This window comes from Pristiophorus japonicus, chromosome 7 (genome assembly GCF_044704955.1).
Source record: "Pristiophorus japonicus isolate sPriJap1 chromosome 7, sPriJap1.hap1, whole genome shotgun sequence".
NCBI lineage: Eukaryota > Metazoa > Chordata > Chondrichthyes > Pristiophoridae > Pristiophorus > Pristiophorus japonicus.
In genome coordinates this window covers 188,281,415-188,302,000 of record NC_091983.1, presented here as the reverse complement: position 1 = coordinate 188,302,000, position 20,586 = coordinate 188,281,415, and the positions used below count along the sequence as shown (strand labels likewise).

At 43.5% G+C, this 20,586-nt stretch overlaps 1 protein-coding gene across 3 annotated transcripts in view; it reads left to right on the top strand.

Annotated features, from left to right (window-relative positions):
• Positions 1-20,586, top strand: part of LOC139266917 (prolyl endopeptidase-like) — a 166,713-nt gene that overhangs the window by 106,602 nt on the left and 39,525 nt on the right. For all 3 annotated transcript variants that reach the window (XR_011593804.1, XM_070884543.1, XM_070884544.1), the window contains one exon: positions 6,053-6,189. Coding sequence is in view for 2 of the 3 variants with exons in the window: in XM_070884543.1 (XP_070740644.1) it covers positions 6,053-6,189 (137 nt within the window). In the remaining variant the exon portion in view is untranslated. The remainder of the gene's footprint in view (positions 1-6,052; positions 6,190-20,586) is intronic.

Sequence of the window (20,586 nt, the reverse complement as noted above, 5' to 3'; positions counted from 1 at the left end):
AAGTGGATTTGGAGTAAGTTTTTGCTGGCCAAAGTTGTAAATGTCCAAAACTGGCATAAGTGTCTGGAATGTCCCCTTTTGTGGGGAAAAAAAAACTGACCTACAAAAAATTGTACCTAACTGAATTACTCTGGAGTAAATTTTGGGGGGAAAATGGCATTTTTTAACTTGCGCCAGAAAAAACAACTTACTCCAGAAAAACTGATGCCAGTCATGGCCAATGTTGGGCCCTATGATTCTATAATCTCTGAGGGGTTCACAGTGAATTACTTTGAAAGTTCAGTGACTGTAGATTTGAAGTACAGCAGCTATTATTTTCAGTCGACATTTTGAAATTGGTAGTGTATATCCAGGCACTGTGGTGACTTTTTGAAGTGTAACAGTTTGCAGCTCAGGCTATTGATGTAAAAGGATTTCCATTTCAGTTATGAAAATAAAGAGTGAAGCTCCATGATGTGGAGCATATAGTGTGAGTATTTCAAGTGATATAAGTTCAAACAATATAAGTAATTCTAAATTGTGTTAATACTTTTCAGTACCAGTTTACATGTTTTTACATTATATAAGCAGGAAACCTTAATTGCATCTCCTCCTCCTCCTCCTCCCCCCTCCTCCCTTCCCCTCTCCTCCTCCCCCTCCCCCCCCCTCCTCCTCCTCCCCCCCCTTCCTCCTCCTCCTCCGCCTCCCCCCCCCCTTCCTCCTCCTCCTCCGCCCCCCCCCCCACCCCGCGGACTCGAGGAAGACTTCTTTCCACTCGACATGGTTTCTTAGGTGGCTGAACAGTCCAATATGCGAATCACAGACTCTGTCACAGGTGGGGCAGATAGTCGTTGAGGGAAGGGGTGGGTGGGACTGGTTTGCCGCACGCTCTTTCCGCTGCTTGCGCTTGATTTCTGCACGCTCTCAGCGACGAGACTCGAGGTGGCTCAGCGCCCTCCGGATGTGCTTCCTCCACTCGGCGGTCTTTGGCCAGTGTCTCCCAGGTGTCAGTGGGCTATCAAGGAGGCTTTGAGGGTGTCCTTGTAACATTTCTGCTATCCACCTTTGGCTTGTTTGCTGTGAAGGAATTGCATACCATAATGTTCATGTGTAATGAAGACTAGTGAGAGTCAGGGCTTCCAGTCATTTTTTTAAAAAACTTATCAGCATTGTAGTCAGTGTTAGCTGGTGATGGGACAGCTGATCTCTCAGTTGATCTGCTGGCTTAAAGCTCCCCTAAACACCATCCACCAGACCTACCACCGACCCTAGAGAACTGGCTAAAAAATTCTCCTTTGCCACCAGCCGTGGCCCCCAACAAGAGAGGTGAGGGCTAAAAGTAGCATGCGCTCACCTCTAGTGATCCCATTGACAGACTCCACAGAGAGCCAGCTGGTTTTCCCTTTCACAATTGATTTGCACACCAGCAAAAGACTAATGTCTAACTAGACAGGCTCAGTATTGATTTTAAAGTCAAACGGTCGATAGCACCGGTCTCGATTCCAGCTAATCTTTCAGGCAGAGTCAGGCCAATGTTGGGAGGATTGCTCCTAATATATGCCAATTTCCATTATCCTCTAGGAGTTCCCCCTCCATTTTGGAGTGAACCATTTGGAGGATGATCAAGATTACACTGTACAGGTTGAACCTCTCGTATCCGGGACTCCCTATCCGGCACCACCCCTCGTCCGGCACCATTCCCGGCTGCCAGGTGGCGCAAGAGCAGAACTCTGCCCCGCCTCGCCCCTCCCAGGTTTCCCATTCCATTTTTAGGCACAACGGTGATACCTTTCCTTTATTATTTAATTAAATCATTCACCTAAACAGAAAATCCACACACTTACTAGAAAGAAAATGATCAGCAGTAGAAGCCTCCTCAACCTAGAACACCTTGGGGCCCGCTCGGCCCTCCCGACACCTCGGCCTGCCAACACCACACTGATAGAAATTCCAATAAATATTGTTCAGAAAATGTTTTGAAAGTACTTACCTTTTTAATATTTTGGTTCAGCTAACCATTCCATAGATCGATCCGAACTCTAGAACTCTAGAATAGTTTGGTCTCCAATGTGAGCTGAGACTGTCTGAGCCAATCGGCGCACACGCAGACTGAAAACATGTGACCTCCCCTTATCCGGAAATATCCCTCATTTGGAACAGGCCAGGTCCCGAGGGAGCCGGATAAGGGAGCTTCAGCCTGTAGTATATTTCTACAGGCTATTCAGTTGATGACTTTAGAAACTCGTTGCAGGTGGCATGGCAACTTATTAATGATAATTACTTCTATCATCAATGCTAACTTTCTAAAACTATTGATTGTGCTAGAGAATACTGTGCAGGTGTGCAGTCTCTTTACAACAACAGTTGCACATATGTACAGCCAAGTGACAACATTATTTTAATATTTTTGTCAAATCTTTTTACTACAAGAACACATTGAAGTTAATATTTGCACTGTAGCAGAAAGTGCTTCAAGTGTTTCTTCACTGGAAAAAAATTTAATTTTTTAGTAGGGTAGAGAATCGCAATCTTTAAGATGTAATGGTGGTGAATACTTGACAACAGTAATTTCTGCCTCAGTACTTTCAGGCCCAAATAAAACATTTGAGGGATGGGCAATAAATGCTGGCCTTGCCAGCAACGCCCACATCCCAGGAACGAATAATAACAAAATAAATTCTTCAAATATTTGCATAAGCCATTACTACTTCAATATAAAATAATGGAAATCTAAGAAACTATGTGAATCTACAGTATCTAATTACCTAATTGGTAATTTAAGCATTTTAATGCGCTAATTTATAGAGCACCATTTTAAATTTTTGGCAGGGAAAAGTACTTTCAATCTATTCAGCCATTGCTCTACATCGCATGTTGATTCTTTCACCACAGTTGTGCTGCTTAATATGTTTGTGGCTGAGATACTGTCGGGAACAAGTTTGCTTTGATATCTGCCGATTCTGCTGTTAATTTATATAAATGCTATCAAAAACACAATTTCTAAATTTGCAGATGACACCAAACTGGGAGGCATAGTCTACACTGAGGAGGACTGCAACAAATTACAAGAAGACATTAATAAACTTACAGAATGGGCATATAATTGGAAAATGAATTTCAGCATAGATAGGTGTGAGGTATTACATTTTGGTAAGAAAAATAAAAAGGTTGCATATTATTTGCAACAGAGATCTGGGAATACAGGTAAAGTTACAACACAGATCAATAATGCCACAACAAAAGCAAACCTAGCACTAAGGTTTATTTCTAGAGGGATAGAATTGAAAAGTAGAGAAGTTATGCTAAATTTGCATTGGACATTGGCTAGACCACATTGCGACTGCTGCGTACAGTTCTGGTCGTCATATTATAAAAAGGATATAGAGGTACTGGAGAGGGTACAACAAAGATTTACAAGGATGATACTAGAACAGAGGTTATACCTCTCAGGAAAGAATGAACAACCTGGGTCTCCTCTCTTGAAAAGAGAAGGCTGAGGGGTGGCCTAATAGAGGTGTTTAAAATTATGAAAGATTTTAAATAGAGTAGACACGGAGGGCCCAAGTTTCGGCCTCAGTTGCTCCTGATTTTTTGGAGCAACTGGTGTAGAACGGAGTATCTTAGAAATTCAAATTCTCGGCATTTAGTTTGCTCCAGTTCAAGTCAGTTAGAACAGTTTCACTTTGGAACAGAATTTTCTTTTCAAAAGGGGGCGTGTCCGGCCACTTACGCCCGTCTTCAAAGTTTCGGCAGTGAAAACTTACTCCAAACTAACTTAGAATGGAGTAAGTGAAGATTTTTGTAAGCTTGAAAAAAACCTTGTCTACACTTTAGAAAATCAGGCATAGGTTACAAATCAGGCGTAGGGAATGGGGGGGGGGGGGTTAAAGGGAAGTTTACAAACATTAAACACTTTAGTTTTACAAATAAAGAGCCATCCTCAATAATAAATTATAATAACATCAATAAATCAACCAATAAATCAATCCAAAAAAATTAATAAGAAATAATTTTAAAAAAATCAATAAATAAAACATTTTCTACTTACCGACTGCAGCACCGGGAGCCCTCCAACAGCGTGCTGGGATGCCTCACCCCCCCCCCCCCCCCCCAAGTGTGTCTCTGTCAGTGTCGCTATCTCTCTGTCTGTCTGTGTGTGTCTCTCACTCTCTATCTGTCCGTGTCTGTGTTTCTGACAGCGAGGGGAAGGGGGGAAAGGGGAGGGAAAAGGAAGGGGGGGGGGAGGCTGAACGGGCCAGGCCCAAGACTTCGGGCAGGGCCCGTCCCCAATACCAGATTTACAGGTAGGTGGCGTTGGGTCGGGTCGGGAGCGCGGGTCGGGTCTGGGGGGACAGAGGGAGGTCGGTTCGGTTCGGGTCTGGGGGGGTGGGGTGGGGGGGGAGGGAGGTCAGGTCGGGGGGGGGGGGGTGGGAGTCGGGTCAGTGTCGGGGTCCGGTCCGGGGGAGGGGGGGGAAGCAGGAGTCGAGTCGGGTCGGGAGGAAGCAGGAGCTGGGCGTGGGAGGCAGCCTTATGCGCGCAGCCCCAGTGAGGCCATTCGGCCAGGGCTAGGGGCTGCATGCTTCGGGCCCCTCCCACACAGTTTTGGGCGCCTGGAGCTGCTGCACATGCGCGCCCACTGTAGTGCGCATGTGCAGAGGTCCCGGCACTATTTTCAGCGCAGGGACCTAGCTCCGCCCCCTACAGCTCGTGCTTCGCCGCGCCCGACTCGAGGACCAGCAGGTAGCCGCAGAATCTAAGTTTTTTTTTTTAGGCGCACTTTGTGGCGCGAAAAACAGGCGTCCAGGTCGCAGCCCGAAACTTGGGCCCAGAACTAGGAGCCACGAAGAAACTAAGTAGAGAATTCAGAAGAATATTCTTTACTTAGAGAGTGGTGAATGTGGAAATCGTTACCACAGTGAGTGGTTGAGGCGAATAGTATAGATGCATTTAAGGGGAGGGTAGGTATATGAAGGAGAAGGGAATTGAGGGTTATGCTGATCGTTACATAAGGAAGGAAGGGAGAAGGCTTGAGTGGAGTATAAACGCCAGCATGGACTGGTTGGGCCGAATGACCTGTTTCTGTGCTATATATTCTATGGGTAGTGCATTGTCATTGAATCTTTTTTCTCTAAAATGAGCCACGTCAATAGAAATAGAACGTAATGCTAAACAGGGTTGCTGAGGTGAAGAGGGAAGTGTTTTCCTTAACATAAAACTAACATTCTACATTGCTCGCCTTTTAAATTACATTTTTGTCAACAAGTGTATGTGCCTTATACTAAAACATCAAGGGGTAGATTTTCAACTGCCGCCCAGGTATAAAACTGTCGCTGTGGATCAGCCGCCCATTATCACCTAGTTTTCATTCAGTTAAATGGGAATGAAAATCATGCAGTTTGTATGATTGACAGGCAATCCACAAGACCTGTTTTATGTCCGTCGGCAAGTTGAAAACTGAACCCCAAGAGTTACATTTTTGACACCACATTTTAATTGCAGATTAAACTATTTGCTGCCAATTATTGTGGTTTGGCTTCCTCAGCCATGTACAAAATATGGTTCAAAGTCCACTATTGGATGTACATTAAACATTAAATGGAAATGAACAGTCTAATCCAACCATTTTACTGGATAATGCTCTCATTTGACTATAGCAGGGATATCCATGCTATGGCCCATGTACAACTCCAGCCTTTGCAATGGTAACTAGTATTTGTGCTTGTATTTCTTAACTTGATTTATCCTGTTTAGATTTTGTGCTTTAGAGAGGGCTGTGCTTCATTGGTGGATAAATCCTAAATGAGAACTTCCAAGATCTAATTGCATCAGCAACTTGAGATATGTGCAAATTAATGGGAATGTAGATTTAACATTTATATGTGGCCCTCCAAAGCTTCTGGTCCCTACCCAAGTGGTCCACAAAAATAAAAAGCTTAGCCACTCCAGCACTATGGGGTCTTTATGGAAAAATGGTGCCTACTTATGTCTGAGATTGGTAACCTGATTTTACATTTTAATGGTAATCATAGTGTCATATATGTTCCTATAATAGCATTATGACATTTCTCCACAGATCTTCTATCCAAGTAGAGATGGGGCACTAATACCAATGTTTATTGTCCATAAGAAAGGAATCAAACTTGATCAATCTCACCCTGCTTTCCTTTATGGATATGGAGGTTTCAATATCTCTCTCTCACCAAGCTATAGGTATGTAGTGAACCTTGTCTTTTTCTAGCTTTTAGCAAATTTCCTGTGGCATTGCTCAGCATGAGTCAGCAAATATGCTGTGTTATGGGTGGGGGGGCTTCCTTTAGTCTGGCACTACTGCTGTGGGCGGACATAGGGTTTAGCAGGACTATAGAGGGGAGATTGAAGCTTGGTAGAACTGTCTCCAAAGAGGAAGAGGCCTTCAAGTAAAAACTTTAATGAAGGTGTTAAAGGATAATTCACTGGTTAAAATTAAACATGTTGTTGTGGATTTTACATTTTTTATGTTTCTACACTGATTTCAGTTACTGAGGGAAAGAAAATAGCTCAACAAAGATATTTTTCTAAGTATTGTTCGTTGTCTACATCTTCCGTTCTGATTTGCTGCTGTTTTACTTTGAACCAATCAGCAGTTACAATGAAAGGTTGACTGTTTTCCTGTTAGAAGAGTTGACATACGAAACCTTTACTCAAAAATCATAAAACGGGGAAGTGCATGCCATATGCAAGACTTTTAATGTATTAGTGGATTGTGGTGTACCATCATAGGCAGTCCCTCGAGTCGAGGATGACTTGCTTCCACGCCAAAAAGTTCACAGGTGTTTCAATGAAGGACCTAATATTCCAGGTCCCGAACTAAATCTTGAAGTGTGAAAGATGCCTGTGCGTGGATTTTTTTAACGTGTTGATATGAATAGGATTTGATAGGGTACATAGAGAGAAACTATTTTCTCTGGTGGGGGAATCTAGTACAAGAGGGCATAACCTTAAAATTAGTGCTAGGTAGTTCAGGGGTGATGTCAGGAAGCACTTTTCAGACAAAGTATAGTGGAAATCTGGAACTTTCTCCCTCAAAAAGCTTTTGAGTATGCCATTTGAAATTGATATGCTTTTGTTAGGCAAGGATATTCAGGGTTATGGAACAGGCTTGAGGGGCTGAATGGCCTACTCCTCTACCTATGTTCCTAATGGGAATATTATAGAATTTAACAGAACAAACGGAATCCATCCAGCCCAACATGCCTATGCTGACTCTTTTTTTTTTTAAATCATCATTTGGTTGTAATCCCCTGCCTTTCCCCATACCCTTTTAAATGTTTCCTTCAATTCCTCCCACCAAACTTCAACATATTCGTCTGTTCCTTTCTTTCTCATGTACCTATCCAGCTTCCCCTTGAATGCATCTTTGTTATTCGCCTCAACTACTCCATGTGGTAGCAAGTTCCACATTCTCACCACTCTGAGTAAATACGTTTCTCCTGAATTCCTTATTGGAATTATTGGCAGCTCCTTTATATTTATGGCCCCTAGTTCCATTCTGCAAATGGAAGCATCTTCTCTACATCTACCCTATTGAATCTCTTCATAATTATAAAGATTTCTATCTGGTCACCTCAGTCTTATCATTTCTGGAGAAAAGAACCCCTGCCATACTTTTCCAGCATACTTTTCTTTTCTTTCCCCTCCGTGCTGACTTTAAACAAAAGTACCTCTGCATGAGGTTTCAATCACTTGCAGGCAGTTTGTCAACATCTAATTATCTCTCAGCTTCCAATGTAGTAGCTGTGGAAAAAGCAAGCACATTCCTAATTAAACATGTACAGTGGGACACCAGTTATTCCAGCAGCTTGGAAAGCACATTTGTTAGGATAGATTGATGAGCTGTAAATAGATGTGTCTAAGTTATTGTCAAGCAGTAAGAAACTAATCAGATGTATTGTACATATTTTGTGTATATAAATTATCGCCAGTTGATATTTTACATCAATGATATGTGTTGAATGTGAAAGATGCACGCAATGATACTGGCGTAGTTTTAACATCTGCTTTTTTCAATCACTTGTCATTTAAAATTCTGTTAACTGTAATCTCATGGGCCTTAGTGCAGATGCTGTTCTACCACAGATCCTGATTGAAATGCCTTTCTTGGCTGGTGTAACTCAACCAGTCTAATCTATACACACATTTTAATTGATTTTGGGCATGCTTATTGAGAGAAAGCGAGAGATCACCCATTATCCTGATTATTGATTGGATGTAATTTGATTTGAAGTACAATAGAGTACAAGCTTCAGTAATTTATTAGATATTACGTTAACAGGCTTCTGCTATCAGCATAGTTTGAAAATACTTGAAATAGTAGACCTAGGTTATTCACTTGACTTGTCTGATTTAATGATTTGCATTTCATTATATAATCATGTCTGTATATTTAGCACCAAATGTACATTCCATTTCTTAATATTCACTTTCTGGTTCATCAGTTAAATCAGTTTAGCTTGCTTCACATTTTTTCCTCTATTTTCCCCCAAACTTCCTGCATTTTCAAACAGCTTGGCATCATCTGTAAATTCTATTATAATATCTTCATTAAAATCATTTATGAATATTATGATCTGTAGCAGTCTTGGGACTAAACCCTGCTCACAAATGATCAATTAGCCAATTACTTTGATTGCTTTCCTTTTTTTTTTGCTATCTTACATGTTTATTATCCAGTTTACTACTACCTTGTACTACATTTACATTGAGATTTCACTTTAGCAATAAGCACTTTATTAAATGCTTTCTGCAAGTCCAAGTATACATCATTCACCGATTTGGATTCCGTCCTCAAACTCAAATTTCTTCAACCAGTGTTGTTTCTTTTGTAATCAATTTACATGGTTTTCTACTAGAAATGCAAGTTACCCTTTGATTCTCAAGATAATGATTATGATCTAATTTTTTTTAAGTGGAAAATTAACTATTTCTAGTTGTACTTAAGCCCATTTTTAATAATCTCAATTTATTTTCATTTTCAATCACATCTTTTATCCTAGCTTTTATTTTCTTTAAATTCAATTTCCCATGGCTATGCCAATAAAAAAATAATCTATCACACTTTTTCCTTTTTTGCCATTTTCCGTGCAAAGGATTTGGAAGAAAGTGCTACATCTAATTATTGGCTTTAAGCAAAGTGTATTCACACAAATGTAAAAAAAAATGTATGCTGTGATATGATAGGAAGTTAAAATGCTAATTAGTTGAGCTTTGACACTGTTTCTCCACAAACTGGAAATAATCAATTTGTTGGCCTGTTTTAGCAATTGATAAACATTTTACACACACTATGTTGGGAAGTCTCTGGTCCCTTCTGGCTGTGCACAGAGGGTGATAAAAACAGATAATGACTGAAGCAAGTCAGAAAGCTGTGATGGCAAGCTCTGAGCTTAGCATGCTGCAGTGTACTTGGGAGACATTGGCCCAGATTTTGCGAAGGAATGATACTCTCCGTTCACTACGCAGACAGTTGCCCACAAGGTTTTTGCAGACTTTTGAGTGGAGACGTGCTCTAATCTGGTGTCTAATCCAGCAATGCGCCCTCTACAGGGGATCTGTGGCATGTGTGAACAAGAAGAGAAACCGAGGCTCTTCAACAAATCAGATTGAAGAATCCTTACTGAGACACGCAGAGTCTAAACCATGAAGTATAAAGCAGCAAGTATATAAATTAGATTTAAATAATGTACAAAAAATGAAATAAAGATTGGAAAAGCAAGATGGGATTAAGACAGAGGTGAAAAAGACAGACAGAAAAAATAATGTATTTAAATTTTTTTAAAGGAGTGACTATTTGTGCTAACTCTCACTTCTGCGCATGTATTAGGACAAATAGTCACCGACTCTGCCCCCCCCCCCCCCCAAAGCACAATTTACACTAACCCTTTTCTGCGCATGCTTCCCCCTCTTCTCTTCACTCCCCGCCCCCCCCCCCCCCACCCCACCAACCCCCTGGATGCCCAATCCGAAACCAGAACTGGCAATGAAAACAACGTTGCAGCCCCGAGCCTCAGCGGCAGTTTGAGTGAAGAGTGTGGGCAGTGAGGTGAAAGAGAAGCGGGTCAGCGGGGGGGAAGAGAGAGAGCGTCAGAGGGAGGGAGGAAGGAAGGAAGAGAGCCTGTGTGGGGGGGGGGGGGGAATCGGAGGGAAGAGTGGGAACTCAGAAGACTGATCACATTCTTCCGACCCCATGGTGCATGCAAGCTCAGTGCGATGTTACAAGGGACGTTGTTTGGGTGGATGAAATCCAGAAGTCTCAACACTTCACTATTCACTTCATACCCAATAAACCTGAAAACAATCCGCACACTATCTACGGGAGGGGGGATTCAGCTGTGGGAGGGAGCACATGTGCTGGGGTAAGGGTCTTCTGTTGGCGGAAGCAGCACTTCGGCTGGGTGAGGGGATGTACTTGCGCTGGGGTAAGGGACTTCAGCTGGAACTTAGTGGCTTTTGGGGAGATCTATCTATCCTCTAAGGCTTCTGAAGTCAAAATGAATCGAATTACAAATTGGAAAATCGGTCAGAACTTGGGCTGGACAGTTCCAGTTACATATTCCAGAGGAATTTCAGGGTGTACCTTATCCTCCAAGGGGACCAATCAGCAGTAGGTCATGTGAAAATGGAGAGCCAATCAGAGAAATGGCTACCTTTCAGTTAATACAAATAGACACATCCTTTTTTTAAATCTCCAACACGAATTAACTACTGAAGAAATGAGACTCCACACGTAAAATAAAATTTTCAGTGCCAGAGAGTATGTTTTGCTTTAATTATATCACTTCTCATGCTGTTAAAATTTTTCTTGCTTCTGAATGCACCAGACCTAACTTTTTCTGGCACGTTTAGTGGGTAAGTACTTTACACCGTTGCATGCATTTCAATGTCGAGTTCACCGGAGTGGTTCTTTTGTAGTGCAACCTGTGAAGGAGCAGTCTGCAATTTTGGATTTTCGCGTTTAACTGCGCATGTGTGTACTGCGGAAGTTGCTGTCCGATTTACTTCATAATAACGGTGAGCGCTGACCATCTCACCGTTATTATTAATGCAAAATCCAGATCAGTGCATTTAAATCAAGTAAGGTGGCCCACTAACGTGGAGAAGAGAGTATGTTCTGTATTTTTGTAATGTTATGTGAAGACGAGTACTGATCAGATTAAGTGAGTTTAGTCATAACTGTTACTCTCTATGTATACTTGCTGTGAAATAACAATTCATATCTGGCCTCACCTTACCAAATGCATCATCAAAAAGATTGAGGAAGCACACATGCCAAAGACACCCATGTCCAGTTCCGATCGCAAAGGGATACTTTTGTTACACCCCTGGGCTGTGCTATGTATAGTTAAATATTGGGCATTATGGGCACACCTCGAAAGGTAAAATATTCAGACTGCTTATGTGGGTAACTGGCACTGCTATACCTGAGTAAATATCTAAAGCAAGACCTAGACTTGTAACACCTCCAGTGTCTTTTTAATTTAAAAAATCCTGGAATTGTTTTCGGCCACAATTGATATTCCTTGCTGCTACTTACTAGAAAGAAGAAAGAACGCACTTGCCTTTCACGACCTCAGACAGGTTTAAAATACCTCCCTACACATTTACACTATGCAAAAGACCTAATTTTTTTTATCCGTCAATTGCAACTAGGCAAGCCATTCATTGTGTCTAGAAGTAAGGGGACTGGTATTTTTTATCAATGGGTCTAGTTATTCACTGAGTTTACTAGATTAGGGCTACTTATATGAATTGGAAGTGAGGCTACGGTAATATAATCCCACTTAGCTTGCAGTTATTATAAGAAAGGAGGCGGTTTTAAAAGTATTGGTATTTTAAAAATATCAGAGGAAAAGTGCTTAATTTCTCCGCCACTACCAGCCCAAATTCACCATAAAGAAGCATAAATCTAAAATAAAATTATTATTATGTATATTTTGTGGCCCAGATGGTTTTAACGTATTTTATAAATGAATGTGATGGTTCTTACCATTTGTTTCTGCATAATAAATTGAAAGTCGAATGAGACTAATTTCAGTCAGACTAATCCCTGCTCTTAGTTTGTGTCTCATAGAACAGATAAGAAACATAACATCCATTCAATGTTTTCCCACTACATATAAAGACTTCAACATTGCCCTTGTTTTGATCAAGTACAGTGGAAGTCACCATTCTCTTGAATGTCATTAGCTGATTTCAAGAACAGGCTCGTGTTTGTTTTGCTGATTTTGTAATCGTTATATTTTAACATCCCTTTCTCAGATTCAAAGTTGAAAATGAAAAATATTCTTAAGTGGGAAGACAAATGACAGAAATGCTACAATTTACATCTAGCCCCACCGAGACTAGGCACAATTGCTAAAATGTGTGCTGCATGATAAATTGCCATAGTGACGAGGGAAAAGAGAGGTTATATTTTGTCCTTGAGCTTTTTGATTGGTTGATTTCCAGAGAGTATAGTTTGTTGCGAGAGGCAATGTCACCGTTAGCTTGTAAAAAAGGAAAACTCTAGAGAGCAGTCACCTTTTTATAACTTAGCCATGTGATTAAGCACACTAGCTAAGAAATTAGCATACACTGCTAAATAAGTAATAAACACAACAAGCATTCCTCAAATTTAAGTTTGTGAAATATGTTTCCGTTCCATTATCTAATGAGTGTAATTAGTCATGCTTGAAGGTAAATCACAATATATTATATGAAAGAGTAGATTGACCTTGATTATAACTTGAGGTCATCTGAATGGCAACTTACCACTGAACTTAATTTTTTGAGGCTAGCTATACAATACCATTATGAAACTTTGCATAAGTCAAGGTATGGTGATGGAACTGTGAATGTAATCCACTTAAATAGTTATAGATAATCAACCAAAAGTATGGAAGAAATTCAGGCAGATAAAAGCTCCTGAAGGAGACAATAAACTCTTTTTTCGGTTTATCGTGTTAAACACATTTGTATTTCAGCTTGTAAACCGTAATTTCACCTCTGTATAATATCAAAATGGTTATTTGAGTAGATTAGCTAAAAAGCTAAAAAGGAATATAAAAAAGGAAAATTTAAGAAGTAAAACAGTATCGAGGATAGGCCTGCAGAGGGATGAAACCGGGTTAAAAAGGATGATGGTAGGATGGACATATTGCATCAATATTTTGCATCTGTTTTTACAAATGATGGTGGAAGTGGGAATGTACATATGCTAAAAGAGGATGTAGGAAAATTATTAGAAATAACTGTAGAAAAGGAATTGATTCTGAAAATATCAGAACCAGAGGGGAATATGTCACTGGGCGCTGATATGCACCCTAGACTTTTGAAGCAGGTCAGAGGAGATGGCAGAAACTCTGATCGCAATTTTTCAATTCTCCTTGCAATAGCTGGAGGGTAGCCAATTTAACACTTTTGTGTGGGATGAAACCAGATAACTATAGACCATGTAGACTAACATTGGTTGTGGAAAAACGCTTAGCATCCATGGACCCAAGTTTCGGGCCGCGCCTAGAACGGCGCAGCCCCGACCTGGACGCCCATTTTTCGCGCCACAAAGTGCGCCTTAAAAAAAACTTCCAGATTCTCCGGCTCCCTGCTGGTCCTCTGGCCCTCGGCGCGGCGCAGCACGAGCTGTGGGGGGGGGCGGAGCTAGGTCCCTGCGCTGAAAACCGTGCCGGGACCTCTGCACATGCGCGCTACAGTGGCTCCAGGCGCCCTAAACTGTGTGGGAGGGGCCCAAAGCACGCAGCCCCTAGCCCTGGCCGAATGGCCTCACTGGGGCTGCGTGTATAAGGCTCCTCCCACGCCCAGCTCCTGCTTCCTCCCGACCCGACTCGACTCCCACTCCCCCGCCCCCGGACCCCGACCGCGACACCGACCTGACTCCTGCTCCCCCCCCCCCACCCCACCCCGAACCGAACCGACCTCCCTCCCACCACCCCCCCGATCCGGCCTGTGCTCCTGACCCCCCACCCGGACCCGACCCAACCTGACCTCCCTCCCCCCGCCCCCGAACCAACCCGTGCTCCCAACTGGCTCCTACCTGCGCTCCCCCCGACCCGACTCGCACTCCCAACCCCGGACCCGACCCGACCCAACGCCACCTACCTGTAAATCTGATGCTGGGGACGGGCCCTGCCCGAAGTCTTGGGCTCGGCCGCCGGGCCTGGTCTGTTCAGCCTTCCCTTCCCCCCGCCCCCCCTTCCCCTTCTCTTCGCCCTTCTCCACCCCCCTTACCTCCCTCCCCTCTGCCTGCCTCCCTCCCTCCCCCTCTGCCTCCCTCCCTCCCCTCCCCCTGCCCCCCTCTCTCCTTCTACCCCCCTCCTCCCCCTCCCCTCACTGTCAGAAACACAGACACTGACAGAGAGTGAGAAACACACACACACAGACAGACAGAGAGATACAGACACTGACCGAGACACACTGGGGGGGGGCATCCCAGCACGGTGTTGGAGGGCTCCCGGTGCTGCAGTTGGTAAGTAGAAAATGTTTTATTTATTGATTTTTTTTAAAATTATTTTTTATTAATTTTTTTTTGATTGATGTATTGGTTGATTTATTGATGTTTTTATAATTTATTATTGATGATGGCTCTTTATTTATAAAACTGAAGTGTTTAATGTTTGTAAACTTCCCTTTAAACTTCCCACCCCCTCCCCCCCCATTCCCTGCGCCTGATTTGTAACCTGCGCCTGATTTTCTAAAGTGTAGACAAGGTTTTTTCGAGCGTACAAAAATCTTCACTTACTCCATTCTAAGTTAGTTTGGAGTAAGTTTTCACTGCCGAAACTTTGAAAACAGGCGTAAGTGGCCGGACACGTCCCCTTTTGGGAAAAAAAATTCTGTTCCAAAGTGAAACTGTTCTAACTGACTAGAACTGGAGCAAACTAAATGGCGAGAATTTGAATTTCTAAGATACTCCATTCTACACCAGTTGCTCCAAAAAATCAGGAGCAACTGAGGCCGAAACTTGGGCCCCATACTTCTAGATCAAATTAGTGAGCATTTAATGATGCATGGGTTAAATCAACGTCAGCCAAATGGATTTGTTGGAGGCAAGTCATGTTTGTCAAAGTTCCACTTGTACTGTTCAAGTTAATTCTGGCTCGCAATCTGCACCTCTTGTACTCATTCTAAACACTGCTGTATGCTACTGCTAAATTTGCTTTAAATTTAAAATTCTTACAGCTGTCTTGGTCTGTAGGTGATATTCTTGCCACAACTTTGCTTACACTATTGAGTTTTTAGGGTTCCACCAGATATTTATCTCATGTTCAACATCTAGGGCCACGCCCATAAACTAGGATGAACATACGTCCCCATTTTCCAGGGACAGTCCCCGGATGAGGTGCTGTGTCCCTGGGCAAACAATATCTCCGTAAGAGTTCCCGGTTCACAAAAACTCATCCCTGAAGTGTAACCCTCGGCAGTGAGTGCACCCCACTGAGCTGTCAGTTTGCCGCTCTCAGACTAAATTAAACAACAACTTGCCCATTGGCCAAAGTGATTCACTGCGCATGCACGACTGGGCAGGTTTGCTGTGTATGTGCCGGTTGTTGTTTCCGGCTGGGCTTGTGCTGGATTGTCAGCGCCAGAAGTGCCTGGGAGCACGGCAACCGGAGCAGGTGAGGGAGAGGCCACAAGGCGGGGCGGACCAATCCTAGACATTGTGGGTGTCAGGTGTGACCTCGGGTACGGTGGGGGAGGGGTAAGGTGTGATGTGACCTCAGTCACTGGGGAAGGAGAGGGGGGTCGTCAGATGAGACCTCAGGTGTCTGAATGCACTTCAATAGTGTGCAGCCGCATCGGTGGTAATTATGTGCATATTTGCTTTGCATTTGTAGTGCATATATGCAATTGTTAAAATATAGGCTGCTAAAAAAAATTGCCTCTGCACTGCGCAACCTACATTTTCAATCACTTTTTTATTCGTTCCTGGGTTGTTGGCATCGTTGACGAGGCCAGCATTTATTGCCCATCCCTAATTGTCCTTGAGAAGGTGGTGGTGAACCGTTGTGGAGAGGAGGCTCCATCTTCACCCTGAGGACACCCTCCATCGTGTTGTGTGGCACTTAATGGGATAGATTTTGTATTGTTGCCTAGAGGCGTGGTTAGTTCTGGAGCACGTCTTCAGCACAATAACCAAGATGTTGTCAGAGCCCATAGCTATTGCTGTATCCAGTGCGTTTCTTGATATCAGATGGAGTGAATTGAATTGGCTGAAGTCTGACTTCTGTGATGGTAGGGACCTCAGGGGGAGACTGAGATGGATCATCCACTCAGCATTTCTGACTGAAGATGGTTGCAAATGCTTCCGCCTTGTCCTTTGCACTCATGTGCTGGGCTCCGTCATCATTGAGGATGGGGATGTTCATGGAACCTCCTCCTCCTGTTAGTTGTTTAATTGTCCACCACCATTCATGACTGGATGTGGCAGGACCGCAGAGCTTTGATCTGATCTGTTGATTGTAGGATCACTTAGCTATGTCTATAGCATGTGACTTCCACTGTTTAGCATGCATGTAGTCCTGTGTTGCAGATTCCCCAGGTTGGCACTTCATTTTTAGCTACACCTGGTGCTGCTCCTGGCATGCTCTTCTACACTCATTGAATCAGGTTTGGTCCCCTGGCTTGATGATGATGGTAGAGTGAGAGATATGCTGGGCCATGAGGTTACATATTGTGGTGGGATACAATGCTGCTGCTGATGACCCACAGTGCCTCATAGATGCCTAGTTTTGAGCTGCTAGGTCTGTTACGAATCTATTCTATTTAGTGCCACACAACACGGTGAAGGGTGTCCACAGGGTGAAGATGTGACCTCCTCTCCACAATACATCATGGACAGATGTATCTGCGACCGGTAGACTGGTGGGGACGAGGTCAATTAGGGTTTTCCCTCGGAGTTCTCGTCACCTGCCACAGGCCCAGTCTGGCAGCTATGTCCTTCAGGACTCGGCCAGCTGGGTCAGTAATGCTGCTGTCGAGCCATCTTGGTGATGGACATTGAAGTCCCCCCACCCCCCAGTACATTTCTGTGCCTTTGCTACCCTCAGTGCTTCTTCCAAGTGTTCAACCTGAAGGAGTACTGATTCATCAATTGAGGGAGGGCGATAGGTGGTAATTAGCAGGAGGTTTCCTTGCCCATGCTTGATCTGAAGCCATGAGACTTCATGGGGTCCGGACCCCATATTCAGGACATCCAGAACCACTCCTTCCCGACTGTGTGCCAATATGCCTCCACCCTCTGATGGGTCTGTCCTGGCAGTGGGGAATCTGGGACGTTGGCTGAAAGGTATGATTCTATGAGTATCTTTGTCAGGCTATTGCTTGACTAGTCTGTGGGACAGCTCCGAATTTTGGCAAATGTCCCCAGATGTTAGTAAGGAGGGTTTTGCAGGTTTGAATGAGCTGGGTGTGCCTTTGTCGTGTCCATATCCAGTGCCTAGGTTGATGCCGGGTGGTTAATGTTCCCTCTTATATTTTTTCACGGGTCCTTAGGACTTTGCAGGGTCGATTGTACTGTCCGAAGCTGGTGCCGAGGTTGATGTCAGGTAGTCCGTCCGGTTTTATGATTCTTATTTTCTGTAGCGGTTATGTACAACTGAGTGGCTTGCTAGACAAGAGGGCAGTTAAGAGTCAACCATATTGCTGTGGGTCTGGAGTAACGTATAGGCCAGACCAGGAAATTAGTGAACCAGATGGGTTGTTATGATCTGATAGTTTCATGGTCATTAGCTTTTTATTCCAGATTTATTTAATTAACTGAATTTAAATTCCCCAGCTGCTGTGGTGGGATTTGAACTCGCGTCTCCGGATCATTAGTCCAGACCTCTGGATTACTCGTCCAGTCACACAATCATGATGATATCCTGGCTACTTTGCTGTGCTCCCACCCTGTGTCCCCAAATTCGATTTAGAAAATACAGTCACCCTACCATAAACGAGCTCCACTTCCTTACAAACATAAGTCTGATCTTGAACATAGAATATCCACTGGTTCATCAGTCACCTGAGTACTCATTTTTAGTATGGAAGCAAGTCATCCTCGACCCCGAGGGACTGCCGATGATGATGATGATGACCCACTAATGTAATGTTGCCCAGGGACTGGACTAAAATCCTTGCTGTAATTAGTTCAGTGGAATTAGCCACCTTGTATTCTCCTAGCCAGGCTATAAACCACTGGTCAGGTTTTCTAAAACTAAAGGTTACACAGCAGAAACTCAATATAACAGGTTTGACTTGATTGCAGAACTTTTAACTTGCACTTCCTCTTGAGCACAAAATAATATAGTAGTAAATGTCTCTAGATCTGTTAAGTGGTACCAAACCTGTACCAGTGTCCATCATGCAAACTTATACATGAGGTTTCATTTATCTTTGAGTCTCTGCACATCTACTTCCATGCTGCTGAGGGACAGGAAGAACTGAATAGGTGCAGTAGGCATCCCCTTTGAAGCTCAAACTGGATCAAACGAAATCAAATATATAGCTTTTAAAATGAGATAAAGCTGCCAATCGTCTGTAGGATTTGAAACACAGATCTTGTCTGCTACTGTGAAATTACACGGCATATGTCAACAGCCTCACATGTGGATTCCAAGTTATTTTACCTCCACTGTCTAATCTCAACAAAGCAAAGAAAGTCAATAAGGTCATCATCATAGGCAGTCCCTCGAAATCGAGGAAGACTTGCTTCCACTCAAAGTGACTCAAGTGACTGAACAGTCCAATATGGGAATTACAGTCTCTGTCACAGGTGGAAGGAAAGGGTAGGTGGGGAGACTGATTTGCTGCACGTTCCTTCCGCTGCCTGCCCTTGGTTTCTGCATGCTCTCGGCAACTAGACTTGAGGTGCTCAGCATCCTCCCGGATGCTCTTCCTCCACTTAGGGCAGTCTTTGGCCAGGGACTCCCAGGTGTCGGTGGGGATGTTGCATTTTATCAAGGAGGCTTTGAGGGTGTCCTTGAAATGTTTCCTCTGCCCATCTGGGGCTCGCTTGCCGAGTAGAGCGCTTGATTTGGGAGTCTTGTGTCAGGCAAGCGAACAATGTGGCCCGCCCAACGGAGCTGGTCAAGTGTCCAATAAGGTAGCAATCAAGACATTAGCATATTAAGGACAATTTGTCTCACTGCATTCTATGCAGAGGTAAATGTGGATTTTTTTCCCAAACTAAACTATCACAATTTTATATTTTAACCCCATGAAGAACAGAGAACACAAAATATACCATGGACACAATGGCCCCGATCTTGACTCTGGCAGATTTTGGGGGGGAGGGGGAGGGGGTGGGGGGGAGTTTTGGTCAGGAAACCCGGACGACTAGGTTTCCTCACACACTGCCATTTCAACGTCACAGCGTGCGTCTCTTTTTTTCCAGCAAGTTCCCCTTCTGGAAGCCAGTCTGATTGATAGTCTTGACTCCGTCAGGCGGGGAATGTTCCAGAGGAGGCTGCAGGCCAGGGGCAAGTAGGAACCCTGCAGCTGGATTAAGTGTGGGGCGGGGGGTGGTGGGTGTAACAATCCCATGGGGAATGGTGGGGGGGGAACAAAATGGGGTCTGATGGTGGGCAGAGAAGCATAGGGACGGAGGAAGCACTCTTGTTCCTCCTGGCTCACATGCAATCCTCGCCTCCCTTTAGTTGCTGGGTTTTCCGAGGCCCTAGGAAACCTGGCCGGTCAGGGATAAACCTGAAAGATGGGTTAACTTTGAGGCGCACAGCCTTATTGATCATTTAAATATTATAATCAGCCTCCTGTGAGCAGGGTTGGTTGCTCCCCCTCCCCCAGCCTGCCTCTGTTAAAACCAGAAATGGGTGAGTTTGGGATGTTTTACATTTTTTACATTTTCACATCTCACCTGACTTAGACTCACCCATTTTGAAGGGTTAAATTGCCCCAATATATTTGTCACTGTGCCTTCACACTTCTTGGAAACCTCTTCACCATTGGTAATGCATACCCTTTCATTGTGTACATAAAATTGTATTAGTATTATAAAGAAAAACATTGGCATAAAAATTAATTTAGATTTATATGAAACCTTTTATCTCCTCCAGATATCCCAAAAAAATTTCACAGCTACTTTTGAATTGTAGTCACTGTTTGGTAGGCAAACATAGCAGCGAATTTTCACAGTACAAGGTCACACAAACAGCAGTAAAAAGAATAACCAGTTAATCTATTTTGATTATGTTAGTTAGGAGATGAACACTCCTGGCAAGTGATGGTTGTCATTCTCGTGGTATGTAGGGGGGGGTTTCAAGTGAAGCACAAAGGCAGATTCGTGTCAGCCGTGGTTCAATTGATAGCACCCTTACCTCTGAGTCAGAAGATTGTAGGTTCAAGTCCCACCTGAGCACAAAAATCTAGACTGACAATCCAGTGCAGCACTGAGGGAGTCTGTTGGATGAGACTTTAAACCGAGGCTCCGTCTGCTTGGGTGGATGTAAAAGATCCCATGGCACTATTTTGAAGAAGAGCAGGGTAATTGTCCCGGTGTCCTGGCCAATATTTATCCCTCAATCAACATCACTTTAAAAAAAAAAAAAAATAATAATTATCTGGTCATTGTCTCATTGC